This window comes from Micromesistius poutassou, assembly GCF_964030765.1.
Source record: "Micromesistius poutassou genome assembly, chromosome: 10".
Classification (NCBI taxonomy): Eukaryota; Metazoa; Chordata; class Actinopteri; order Gadiformes; family Gadidae; genus Micromesistius; species Micromesistius poutassou.
In genome coordinates, this window is record NC_140280.1 from 7,084,381 (window position 1) to 7,096,768 (window position 12,388).

Consider the following 12,388-nt stretch of genomic DNA (forward strand, 5'->3'; position numbering starts at 1 on the left):
AGCATTACAAAGGACACTTTTTTTTTTTTTTACAGTTTTTCTCAATTGGTTTAGCTTGGTTCTCAAAACTATCATTTAGCAGAACAGTCTTGCAGTTCAGCATATAGCTCACTTGCAAAAGCACATGCCAGTATCTCTCCCAACAGTTCACTCAGAAATTAAATTTCTTTCTCAAATGGGTTGGAAGTCGCAACGTTCTATTTTTAGATAATCAGCTGATGACATGAAAACCCATGGTTTTTTTTTTTTAAACCTACATTCAAAAACAAGTTTCATAGTGCGGATAATTGAGAAAAGGCACATGACGCTTAAAGTTGACATGGCAGGTTAACCCTCTAAAGATGAGTGTTGCTTCGGTGGAAAACATGAAATGGGAACCGTTCATAATAGACACGAGCTGGAGACGCATCTGGATCGCTAGATTTTCCGCTTTCCGACGGTCATTGAATGGGGCCTCCATGTCAAGAGGGGGCGGCTACAGAAACAGATGCTAAACCGAACCTAGCAACGGACGCGATGCTTGCACATGTTTTACAAAATATGAACGAAACATCAGAACTTACCGTTTGTGACAGAGACAAGCTGTAAACAGTGAGATTCCATTCCTTCTGACGTAATTGAATGGGCCATATGACAACAAGGGACCGGATGCAAAGTCCCGCCTTTTTCGTCTCTGATTGGCTAGAAGAGCTCTCTGATTCGTTATGATTTGATAGCGAAATGTCATATCAACAGTGCTGCAAGTAAACTAAAAGAGATACAAATCTGACAAGTGGGTGTGTGAAATTCTTAACGTAATGGATTGCATCTCTGCCTATAGTGTAGGCAGGGGGTCATGTGTTCAATTCCTGATCCAGAACAATTAAATTTATTATTTTATAAATTATTATTATTATTTATTTTATTATATTTATATTCCAAGTTCACATTTGAGTTTGATTGAGAAGTGTAATTGTGCCATTGGTTAGGTTTAGTCAATGAAGAGAGTTAGTTAAGTTTAGTAAAAAAAGACCAGGTAGAGTGTAGACTGGTCTAGCTAACAGAAGGGCCGCCATTCCATTTACTTGTTAGTAGTTTTTGAAAAAGGGGTACCATTCCGAACCTGAAAAAAGTCCGCCAAGAGACATTATAATATGCCTTCGAAGGGATTACAGTAGTGCCTAGCCTACTCTGTGAACTATGTAGGTGTATGACTACCATGGTAGTGTAATGGTTAGAGTGCCTGCCGTTAGTGCGGGGGATCGACTCGATTCTCAGAAATTACGACACCTTTCATAGACTTTTTTTTTAGTCTCTACTTGATCTTAAACTTTTTACTTTTTACCAACTCCTTTCTACATTGCGTAAAGGTCTTCAGAAATTTCGGATTAGCGGACCGTCGGAATGGCAGTCCTTCAGAATGGGGATCGCCCCCCCAGAAGACAATTGTGTAAACATAGACTAGCCTATCCAATTCCTGCTAAATACATTTTCAATCTTCCTAAGAAAAATTGAGAATATTTTGGAGTCTCCCATGAAGCAAAACACTTAGGCTATGGTTAAAACCAAATCACCAACATTTCCATGCTGTCAAGATACAATTTATGTCAGACTTTTGTTTGATAACAGAATTGCTGATATTTTGACTTGCTGTATACAGCAACCTGGACAGCGACTCCTTGAGTCTATTCAAGAAGCTACACACAAATTATCTTTACCAGCCAGTTAGCACAGTGGTTTAGAAGCTGGTTCTTGGTGCCACAGGTTGTTCAAAACCCAGTTAGAATGAAGTTGATACCTCATCAAAATACCAGATGGCCTCATTTAGAAATATAAATTCTTCTTGATGGAGACAGCACACCTCTGAATAAAAAAAAAAGAGAATCCAGGACACAATTGTATTCCTAGGTTGTTTTCTTTTTCTGAGAAAATCATCATGAATGAAAACTCACCAAACTCTGCACACAAAAGACAATAGTCCTGATGGTGGCGCTACAGCAAATGTCTAAATTTTAAAACTTTGAAAATTCATACGAAATCAACCATATGCGACAGCTTCACAACTTCCATTTAACTGTAGCCCCAACATTGGAGAAACTTATGTACATTTTTTTTCCTTCACTCTGTTTTTTCAAAGACCAATTATGCTTTTCCAGCTTTTCAGACTCATAGTGATTATTACTATCCTGTCTTCCTATTCCCGTTTGTTGCTCAATTGCCAAATTTTGCCCGGAACCGACCCATCGCTGCGCAGCACCTATAATTGTATTTTTTATTTGGAGGCTTGCTGTGATGTCACTATGAGGACTTCTGGCATTTTTATGTGTCATTATCATCATCACCCTTGCTGGGTCTTGAACCCACATCCCCTCGCACCACAAACCAGCGCTTAACTCAGTGAGCTAATTATCTGGAAGTGAGACATGGTGTGTGTCTTCTCAAATAGACTCAAGGAGTCAGTGTCCGGACAGCTGTTGTAAAGGCAAATTTAAAAAATGGTCAAAATTTCAGAAATTCAGCCATCTAAACAAAAATCTGATAATACATAAATTGCATCTTGACAGCATGGAAATGTTGGTGATTTGTTTTTAATGATAAGTGTTTTGCTTCATAAGAGAAAATATGTTTAAAAATTCCACTCTCACATTGGCTGCAGTTGTTCCCATGAGAGCAGAATTCAAAATGTTCTCAAAAATTCAGTTTTTGAGATAAAATTCTGATATTTGCCAAACTTCATCAACCATGACTCCAGAATATTCTCAATTTTTTTCAGGAAGATTGAAAATGTATTTATCAAGAATTTGATGGTATACGTTTACAGTACTGTTTACAGTCATACGTTTTCATGCACTGTAGGATCAATTTTTGCTTAATCAAAAATCCGAGAAACAAGTTTTGTTGAGGACGGTCTGGAGATGCTCTGTACCAAGTTTGGTGACAATTGAGCAAAAATTGTGGGAGGAGATACATTTTAAAAGTTTTACAGTTATTGAAAAAAACAGAGTGATGGACTTCATAATTTGTAATGAGTTTAAGTGGACAAAAGTTTCAGCAGTATTGAGGCTACATTGTGGTGAAGTTTCAACACTGTAGCATCTACCGTTGGTTTGGTAGGAATTTTTTAAGTTTTTAAATTTAAACGCTTATTGTGCCCCCCCTAGGAGGGGGGGGCACATGTCCTTGGAGTTGAGTGAATCTGGCATGGGACTGGACCTTTGTGCAAAGTTTGGTGAGTTTTCACCCATGGGAAGTATGACTTCCTTGGAAGAAGAAAGAAGAAGAAGAAGAAGAAAGAATTCCTAGGAATACAATAGGTTCCCGGCAGCTTAGCTGCCCGGACCCTAAATATGGCAGACACCTTCAGATATGAGACCCCTCAGTTTTTGACTTTGCCTTTTTGGAAGCTCGGTTCCCTCTGGCTCCCACGTAATTCGAACACTGATTTATACATTTGCAGGGCATGATAAATAAGTGCGGTGTAAAACCAAAGATAATACCGTTAGCATCTACAACTTGTATTTAATAAGCCTAAATTGTTGTGCTCTGTCCTGATTGGCTGAAGAGAAATAGCCACATCGTTGCGTTCTAAAACTGGACCTGGCGATTTGACATGTTCAATCTTTGGGGACTCCTTGCAACGGCATCAGCCGCCTTGCGACGACCAGTTCACACTGCTGCAACTTTCCCCCTGCGACGTCCCAAAAGAGTCTCGTTGCGTCGCGAATCTTTGGTCTGAACTGGTCTTAGGAGACCGTCTATGTGGTATCAATGATGAATTTACCTTAACATGTTCGCTGTAACTGTTGTAATTAGAATAGTTGGTTGAATAATGGACTAGGCCAACATGGACGCAAGATAACCTAATGTGCTATGATGATATTCAGTGTTTCCCACAGGACAGGCATCTATTTGTGGTGGTGTGGTCGGGGGGCGGGGGGTGGCGGCGGCAGCGGCGATGACCAAGAAGAACGCGGAGTTGGAATATAATTACAACACTTTATGTACATATTTATATACAGATTAGATAAATTGATACATATATATATACACAGGGGTGCAAACTCATCAGGGGTAAAAAAAGGTGACAAGATACCGACCCCCTAGGGGGGTCCGGGGGCATGCTCCCCCGGGGAAATTTAAAAAAAAAACTACTTTAAAGGTGAATTTACAGTCAATTTTAGCATGGGACTAGGGTCCAGATTTACTCTGGTTTGCACAGCTTTTGATAAGGTGCTCGGCTCGGCTTGCCTCGCCTCGCCTCTTTTTGTTAGTTTTTACTTGAAACTATACTACAATATTTTACAAAAGTAACAAATAAACAGAAAACAGTAGTGGTGGTAGACAGACACAGAGCTTCATCGAACATCTGATCCACTGAACAAAGAGCTCCAAAAATCTTGAACTTTAGACTGCCATCAGTTTTACTCCCTACACTTAACCATGTGTTTCCTACTGCCTGCAGACTTTGCACCCTTTGTTAGGGCAATGAATTTTTCGGGGCTTCCGAAAAAAATAGTGTAAGGCCTTATCGTAAGGAAAGTCCTTGGGGTCAGGTCCGTTGATGGAGATTCTCAGGCAGGCAGCCAGGTGTTCTCCTTGCAGCTGATTCCTCAGGTCTGTTCTCACCTAAGGATTCATCAAAAAAAAAAAGTTAATGTCATAAACTGCACCAGTAAAGCAAATATTTGTTTTGCTCCTCAGAGTGATGCTCTTACCCTATTCAGAGTAGAAAAATCCCGTTCACAATTAACACTTGAAACGGGGATCACCAAGGCAATGCCTGCGAGGAGGCTGAGGCAAGGGTAGACATTATCCCATTCGTCGAACTCACTTGCCAGCAGAGTAAGGATGTCAGCCTGGTTCTTGTCCTTCAAAAAACAAATTTGGCAATAGTTAGTGAGTGTGTTATTAATCATATCCTATTATATGAATCCTATAGTTATAAATCTGTTTAATTCGCCCACCTTGAATGCCCCAGTAAGGACATGGTTCTTAAATGAAGTCCACTCCTGCAGGACCTCATTCTGTTGCTCAGGGCAGAATTTTCTGGCAAGAATCCTCAGATTGTCGATGTTAGCAGAGTCATCTTGCAGAGCAGCCGATTTAGGTCCAAAGACACTGAAAGCCCCAAGTATGTCCAGGTCATGGAACCGCCGGTGAAGGTTTTTTTCCAGGCCACTTAGGTAAGGGTGGATGACCTACAATGAACATAGGAAGATGAGCTTACAGCTACCTTTAATATAGTCATTAAGGGTCAGACCATAGAGTCAGGAGTACAAATAAAAAACATGTAAGAGGTAAATCATTACTTTAATCATTATTTACCTGTTGCTGGAATCTGGCCCACTGCCCCTCCCTTGTGGCTTCCTGGCCATCTCCTTGCCCCCGTCCTCTCCTGTCCCTCTCCTCCTCATGCTGTATGTTAAAGGCCCCAAGACCTTGGGAATTATCCAGGTCCTCGTGGAGGCGAGACAGAAATGATCCCGGGAGTGGAGTCTGTCCAGCTTCTCTGATGTTCCTCAGAGTATTAATGGTGACAGGGACCTAAATTAAAAAACAAAACAAAAAAACATAGCTGCTGTTACTGGTCAGATATGGAAAGGACCCCTATTTCAATGTATCAAAACACACTGACTTTTATCACACTAATTAAATGTGCACATTCAGCATACCATCTTCTTTATATGAAGGAAGTTGACGTCTGCTTTCTGAAATACTCTGGAGAGACTTGCAAGGTGGGGCAAAACATCAGCTTGCAGGTAAACAGCAGCCACAAATCTGTAGGTGGCACAAAAAGTGTAGAGACCCTTTGCCACCGGACATCTACGCATTTCTGCCTCCTCTGCCAGGGCTGCCAGGACTGCTGGCAGGTTTCTCTGCAAGTTCTCAATTGCCTTGTGCTGAGACAGCCAACGTGTGTCTTTTACTTCCTGGAAATGTTGCAAAAAAGACAGAATATTGTAATAGACAGAAAATAACTATGCTATCACATTTTACATTATGAATACACAAAAGATAACTACTACAGTATCAAATTACAATTACCTTCATTTTTAAGTCACTAACACCAAGGGTGATGGATGCTGCCTTGAGTGTTGCAGTGCGATTTGCACTGTTGCGGAAGAATAAGTGGAGATCTTGCAGGTGATCTCTGAAGGTGGCCATGTACTTAACATGGTTGGATGAGTCCTTGCAGGCAAGGGCTAATCTATGGGCTGCACAAGCCACACCCACGATCTTTGGATAGCTGTCAGTAAGTTGCTTCACAACACCATTCACACGCCCTGAATTAAAAAAAAAAAAGTTTTTTAAAATAAAATTAATCAGTCACAAACATAGGTTATAACAAACAATTTTACATGATATGTATAATAATACCTGTCATAACAGCTGCTCCATCAGTCCCCACTCCATAAAGTCTTTCTGTTGGCAGGCCTTTCTTACAGATTGCAGTCTTTATGGCTGTCACAATAGTGTGTGCTTTGCCATCAGCAAGTTCAACCAGGTCCAGGAACTGGTTGAAAACATGCCCCTCTTTATCCAGGTATCTGAGAAAAAGCAAAGTAGTAAGTATTCACATATATGACCCAGGATATGTAAGATTTTGATGAAATTCTACTTCCATACCGGACATGCACATCGAGCTGCCTGGCTGTGGAGACGTCTGTACTTTCATCAACCTCCAGGGCAATTGCCTTTGAAGATTGGATTTCAGAGAGGACTGGTTCCTCAATAACCTCTCCCAAGATCTCCAGCATTTCATCGATAATGCGATGAGATCTGTAGTTATTGCGCTGGTCAATCTTGACATTAGGAAAAAGAGAACATTTGTTTTGTAATTCTTATTTATTAATGTAAAGACTGATTTTATTTTAAATATCTTGATGACTTTTACCTTCAATTTCCTAAAATAATCGCACCCCAGAAGCTCAGCCAGGCTCAAAAGCTTGGGGTAATTAGTGTGGTGGGCCAGTTCATTTTTTATCAGCCAGTAAAGGCACTTGAAGCCACCTATTACTGCCTCATGCTCCACAACAACTGTGGGCTCAAAGGCATTCATCAGTGACATGCCTGTAAATGATTAAATGTTTTAAAATGTTGAACTCAAATGGTATTATCATTGCATATTTGATGTTGAAATTGGAACCTACCAGATGCAAGAGATGCTTGACATCTAACACTCTCCTGGTGGTGTTCTGTGGTGATGTGCCTCTCGATGTAGTCTTTTCTGTAGACCCCTCCTCCAAACTCAACGAAGGCCCTCTTTCCTGGCCCTTTTCTGGCAGCAGGCTTGTGCTGTCGGCACAATCGACAAAACATCCCTAAAATGTAAAGCAATAACATTACAAAGAGAACAAAAAACAAGACATGGTTTTATCAATAAAGATACTAAACTTACCGTGCTGGGTGTTATACAGCCATGACTTAAATTGTGGCATTTTTAGCCATTCTGAATCGAACCCAGTCGCTCTATGTTTTGTCGTGGTCCTCTCTATAAGGCACATAAGAATATAAATTAGGACCCTTTTCATGAGAAAAGTGCATTTCTGATCTGACCCTGCTTTATTTTTCAGTGTTTGCTGAGTCTCACCTGTTGCCTCCACCCTAGCTGGCTCTACATGCTGCCTGTCTTCCTCCTCTCCTACAACATCTCCCTGCGTACTTACTATCCCTTCCTCCTCACCCTCTCTTACTGCCTCAGCTGCCACAGCTGCGGCACTAGTTGAAGCCTGGAAGTATTGGAAGCAAATTAATTTTCACACTGATGGACGTCTGTTCACTTTCCTTATGAGATTTCTAAGTGTCTACACCGTTTTGATAATACCTCCTGTGGTCCGGACTGTAGGCCTACCTCCTCTCCAAGTCGAGCCCTTTTTTGCAGTTGAAAATATTTTTCTATACTCATCTGTGTGAAGGAGTGAACATCCAACATTAGAATTTATTACTAACGAGCAGAACCGCTCTATGTACAGTGCCGTCTAACCTTAAGCGGCAGCAGCTCAACACATGCAGGGTTCAACATTAAGGTTTTTTTCTACTCGCCCGACTTCTCAAATCTACTTGCCCCAATATTTTTACTTGTCCTGCCTAGGTTTTTTTCTGGCTGTGTAGTGCTCATGGCTTATATCTTACTAAAATCCTTCCCGTTGACTTTTTACAACACTACACAGTATTTATTATTATTATTATCTATAATTACATTTAAATGGCATTGCATACATGTAAAATTAAATGCTATTTCACATTATTTGACCAGTAGCAGTTACACCCATCTGAACAGGTCAGCCACCTGTTTAAAGCCCGATCACAGTTGAAATCTTGAAATGAAGGGCCTTTAATGGCCAAAACATTAACCTGGACAACATTTTAACAGCTGGTTGGCTCAGATTTTATTCTTTTCATTGCATTCACATGCTGCAGTGGACAGTGGACAATTTAGCTTCAGTATTAATGCAGTATCTGAAGCACCGTCTACACGTATGTTTACTGACAACAGGGTTATAACCTGGACACGTTAGCTCGTCGGTATGGTAACGGTAACAGGTGACTGTTACTGCGTGCGTCTCGCCCCGGCCCCTGAGTCAAACAGCGGCGGGGTTAATGAAGCAGCGTCAGGCCGCTCACCGTCAGTGAAACGCTCGGTGAAATCGCGGATTAACGCTTTTTTAACACTTTTGAACTTGTTTGCCAAGACGTCTTACCCTCGTATTTTGATCCGGTCGGTCCGTTCTTCTTTTACTTCTTCGTCGTGGTCTTCTTCTTCTTCTTCTTCTGGCCCACCAGGTGCATAAGTGCTATTGGCGGAGTTACAATGCATAGTAGGCTACCGCCACCTACTGCACCGGAATTGTAACTACAAGCTACATTCACAGACAGAGTCCCATTGCTTTTATGAGCGGTCGAGCGAGTCAAAAGCCGAAAAATCTATTTGTGGCGGACGTAATTCTTTCGTGGCGGGCCGCCACAAATAAATGAATGTGTGGGAAACACTGATATTGCTTTTGATAAGGGTGATGTGTACCTTTTTCTAAATATTGTTATGTTTTATATATATATATATATATATATATATATATATATATATTTTTTTTTTTTTTTTATTTAAATATGGCATCACTATTAAAATGTGACTATGTTTCTGTATACAAATGTTATATCTCCTGTACATGTTTGTATATAATCGATGATATTGATATTGTGATATTATAGTACCTGTGGTGTAACTTTGGTGATTTGGATACACTGTGACCCCAAACACACTCATGTGTCTTGGGGTGATTGGGTGATTGGCAGGCGAGCCTATAAAAGGCCGCTGCGCCCTGTGACGCATCACGTACAAGGAACACGGATGAAGGGCTAGACCCAAAACGTTTCCCCTTGTTTATGTGTCCTGTAATTGTTGTTTCGGCTTTTAAAATACTTTTGGAACTTCTCAGCCCTAGTGCGCGATCTCCCCATTCTTCACTTGATAAACACTTAAAACATTAGTTTGTCAGCTGCTGGTCAGAGATGACTATGGGCATCAAGAGAATTAACATGAAAAAGTTCAGTGTTAAATTTCACATGCGTACCATTGACATTCAAGAACGCCATCTTGTGTAAGATTGCTTAAAAGAACCAATCACAGGTGGCCAGAGTAGAATATGTGACATCCACTATCCCTCAGCACAAGTTCTTCCCAGGGCCAGAGCCGTATATAGAGAGAGTTCCGCCAACTCTGTTTAGAACGTTCAGGACAATTCTGTCGTGGATTGGTTCAAAGGTAGTCACGTGTTTTGTGTACGCCATCTTACAGACCAAACATTAATCAATCGTCATTACCATGCTATCAAGGCAAGTGCGACAACTTACAAGAGAGGAATATATATCTGTAATATCATTACTTTTCGAAAGAAAATGTTGTGTTGTGTAGCCTATGGTTGCTCTCTAAGGCCCGGACGTGGTAAACGTCTGCATCATTTCCCTCAGGACCCTACTAGGAGGAAATTGTGGGAGCAGAGGGTCAGAAGGATGAACTGGAAGCCGAATAATTTTTCCTTGTTGTGTGAGGTAAGAACATTTCTATCATGGACTTTGTAAAGAAAACACATTTGGAAAATATTATTGTACCCCATCAATTCATGGCATGCTTCGAAAAAAGTACTAACCAAAGTGAATTTGATTTGAACTTAGCCTAGTAGTGTTAAGCTACACGATGCTCGCTAGCTCTTTGAGCCTTTTTTATGCTAATGCTAGCACTGAACTCCGGGACAAACAACCTGCATCTGCCGTCTGTATTTTTCCACCAGGCTCTTTTATGCATAAGTATGCACTGGTTAGATGCCATTCTGTGAAAATCTATGCAATTTTTAGAATAATGACAACTATTAATACTACATCATTGCAAGGCTAGCCTACTTGACGTGCTATCTTTCTGCACTGCCACATTTTACCCTGAATTCTTTCAAAACACCGGCTGCATTGTCTTTGTTTATGTTCATGCATGTCAGAAAGATTGTGATTAACTTTGCACGGAAATCATGTGGATATATTGCAAACAAATGCCCTTTTGCAGCATTGCTTGGTCAGCTATTTCTCGAGTTACAGATAATACATGGTCAGTTCATGTTTGCTGGAGAGATTTATGTTACTCTTGTCTAGAGTCTAGTGCAAACAGCATGGTGCCAAAGCGCTTATGTAATCCATGCAATAACTATGCATTGGTTAGATGCCATTCTGTGAAAATCCATTACCATCATTTACTTTCTCTTTGAAATTGCATTAAAATGTCTGACTCCGTTTGTAGGACCACTTCGATGAGACAGTTAGAGTCACAGAGCTGATGGTGTTAGGAAGCTCAAGCCAAATTCCATCCCAACACTGTTCGTCTTTACCCCACCGACACCGCCCAGCAGACCCACCAAACGAAACGGACTGAAGATGAACCATCTCTGAATGCAAACATTCAGAATGTATTCAGAATGTATTATACGCTATATAGTGTAAGAAGTAAAGATATTAAGATTGTCTAATACAAAATGTATACTTTTACCGTAATATTTGAGATATTCCCTGACTTCCCTGATTTCACTGTTGATATTTTAATATGAATATTGAATATGAATTTTCCTGTTGGAGGATCTTCCTGAGAGTCTGTTGTTTAAATGTTGTACAAATTATTGCGTACTGCTAGGATTTGAATGCAAACATTCAGAATGTATTATAAGTTATAGTCTAAGAAGTAACCAAAGTTTTTTTTATATTGCTAACGTCTGATTCATTTTTTATGAAAGAAAACTCTTTAATTGATCAACAAAATCATACGTGTATGGTCTTTTTTCCCTTTAGTCAGGCATTAGTCATCAGTCAGACTTTTAACAATAGACACAGTCTGATCATGACACCTAAGTAGGCTACAAGAAGGGTTCATTTGATGTTTAGGGGAAATATTTATAGTCTAGATTAAAATAAATAACCAAGAAGTTGTAATTTTTAGCCAATGTCTCAATAAGTAATCGTAGGCTACACGGCGACGGCTATCGGAGAAGGTGAACGCGGCTCCACTGATAGGCGATCAGGGCTCCAGAGTGTGACCTATTAGGTCGCATATGCGACCTAATTTCTTAAGGTGCGAGTTAAAATTTAATGAGGTCGCTCCGGTGCTACTTGCAGGAGGACGAGCAGATATGAAGCGGTCGATAGTAGATTATTTTAAGAAGAAAAATGTCTCGGAGGAGGAAACAAATGAGGCTGTTGTTGGTGCTGGAGAAGGGTTAGCAGAGGAAGCAAAAAGAATCTCAGATTCTTATTCTGAAGAGGACAGTGACAGGTTGGTGAAAGAGGCGGGGGCAGTGGGGAGAAAGTATTGTTTTCAACAAAAATGGCTGGCGCAGTTCCCGTGGTTGCGTTATGAGGGACAAACCATGGTGTGTGTACTGCAGGACATGTGGCCTGTCCGTTGCAGGCAAAACACATTTTGTAAATGGGTCTACACAATTCAAAGTTCAGTCATTAAAATTACACAATGAAAGCCAAAAGCACAAGACGTGCAGGGACCGCTGCATCACATGAAGCTCCCAGTCTCTCCCCACCTCATTTAATCGGATAGATGAGACCAATCGCTCGGCGGAGAATGAACAAATGATCATCAAGTTTAACACCGCCTACAACATCGCTAAAGAGGAACTCCTGTTCACAAAATGATGAACAATAACGGACTGAACGTCAACCCCACATAGTCCAACGACACTGCGTGTGCACAATTTGTGGGAGTTATAGCAGACACACTCAAGGGAAAGACCGCTGACAAAGTCGCATCCGCCCCCTACCTCTCGTTCATGCTTGATGGTTCCACTGACAAATCCACCAAAGAGTGCGAGATTATATATGCCCGTATCGTTGAAGATGGAAAACCAATATTCTTATTGGC

At 40.8% G+C, this 12,388-nt stretch overlaps 1 protein-coding gene across 2 annotated transcripts; it reads right to left on the minus strand.

The window, feature by feature from the left end:
- Positions 1–3,950: 3,950 nt before the first annotated feature.
- On the minus strand, positions 3,951–8,828 carry LOC311354806 (zinc finger protein 862-like). Of its 2 annotated transcripts, XM_084474666.1 has the most exons (12): positions 8,682–8,828; positions 7,379–7,471; positions 7,131–7,301; positions 6,875–7,050; positions 6,607–6,782; positions 6,358–6,527; positions 6,025–6,263; positions 5,652–5,909; positions 5,305–5,523; positions 4,944–5,177; positions 4,695–4,847; positions 3,951–4,605 (listed from the first exon to the last, which is right to left on the minus strand). In XM_084474666.1, the coding sequence occupies exons 2-12, from the start codon at positions 7,416–7,418 to the stop codon at positions 4,429–4,431; spliced, it is 2,013 nt and encodes a 670-aa protein (XP_084330792.1). In that variant the 5' UTR covers positions 7,419–7,471; positions 8,682–8,828; the 3' UTR covers positions 3,951–4,428. The 2 variants fall into 2 exon arrangements, with proteins under 2 accessions (XP_084330792.1, XP_084330791.1); XM_084474665.1 differs by lacking the exon at positions 8,682–8,828 and having other exon boundaries at positions 7,379–7,606.
- Between the last annotated feature and the right edge of the window lie 3,560 nt (positions 8,829–12,388).

Excerpts from the sequence above, each read along its gene's own strand:
- LOC311354806 (XM_084474665.1), bottom strand. The coding sequence starts at position 7,511 with ATGAAAAGGGTCCTAATTTATATTCTTATGTGCCTTATAGAGAGGACC. Across the intron at positions 6,528-6,606 it reads CAGCTCGATGTGCATGTCCG|ATACCTGGATAAAGAGGGGC; the intron begins GTATGGAAGTAG and ends GCTTTTTCTCAG. Across the intron at positions 4,848-4,943 it reads TCCTTACTGGGGCATTCAAG|GACAAGAACCAGGCTGACAT; the intron begins GTGGGCGAATTA and ends TGTTTTTTGAAG.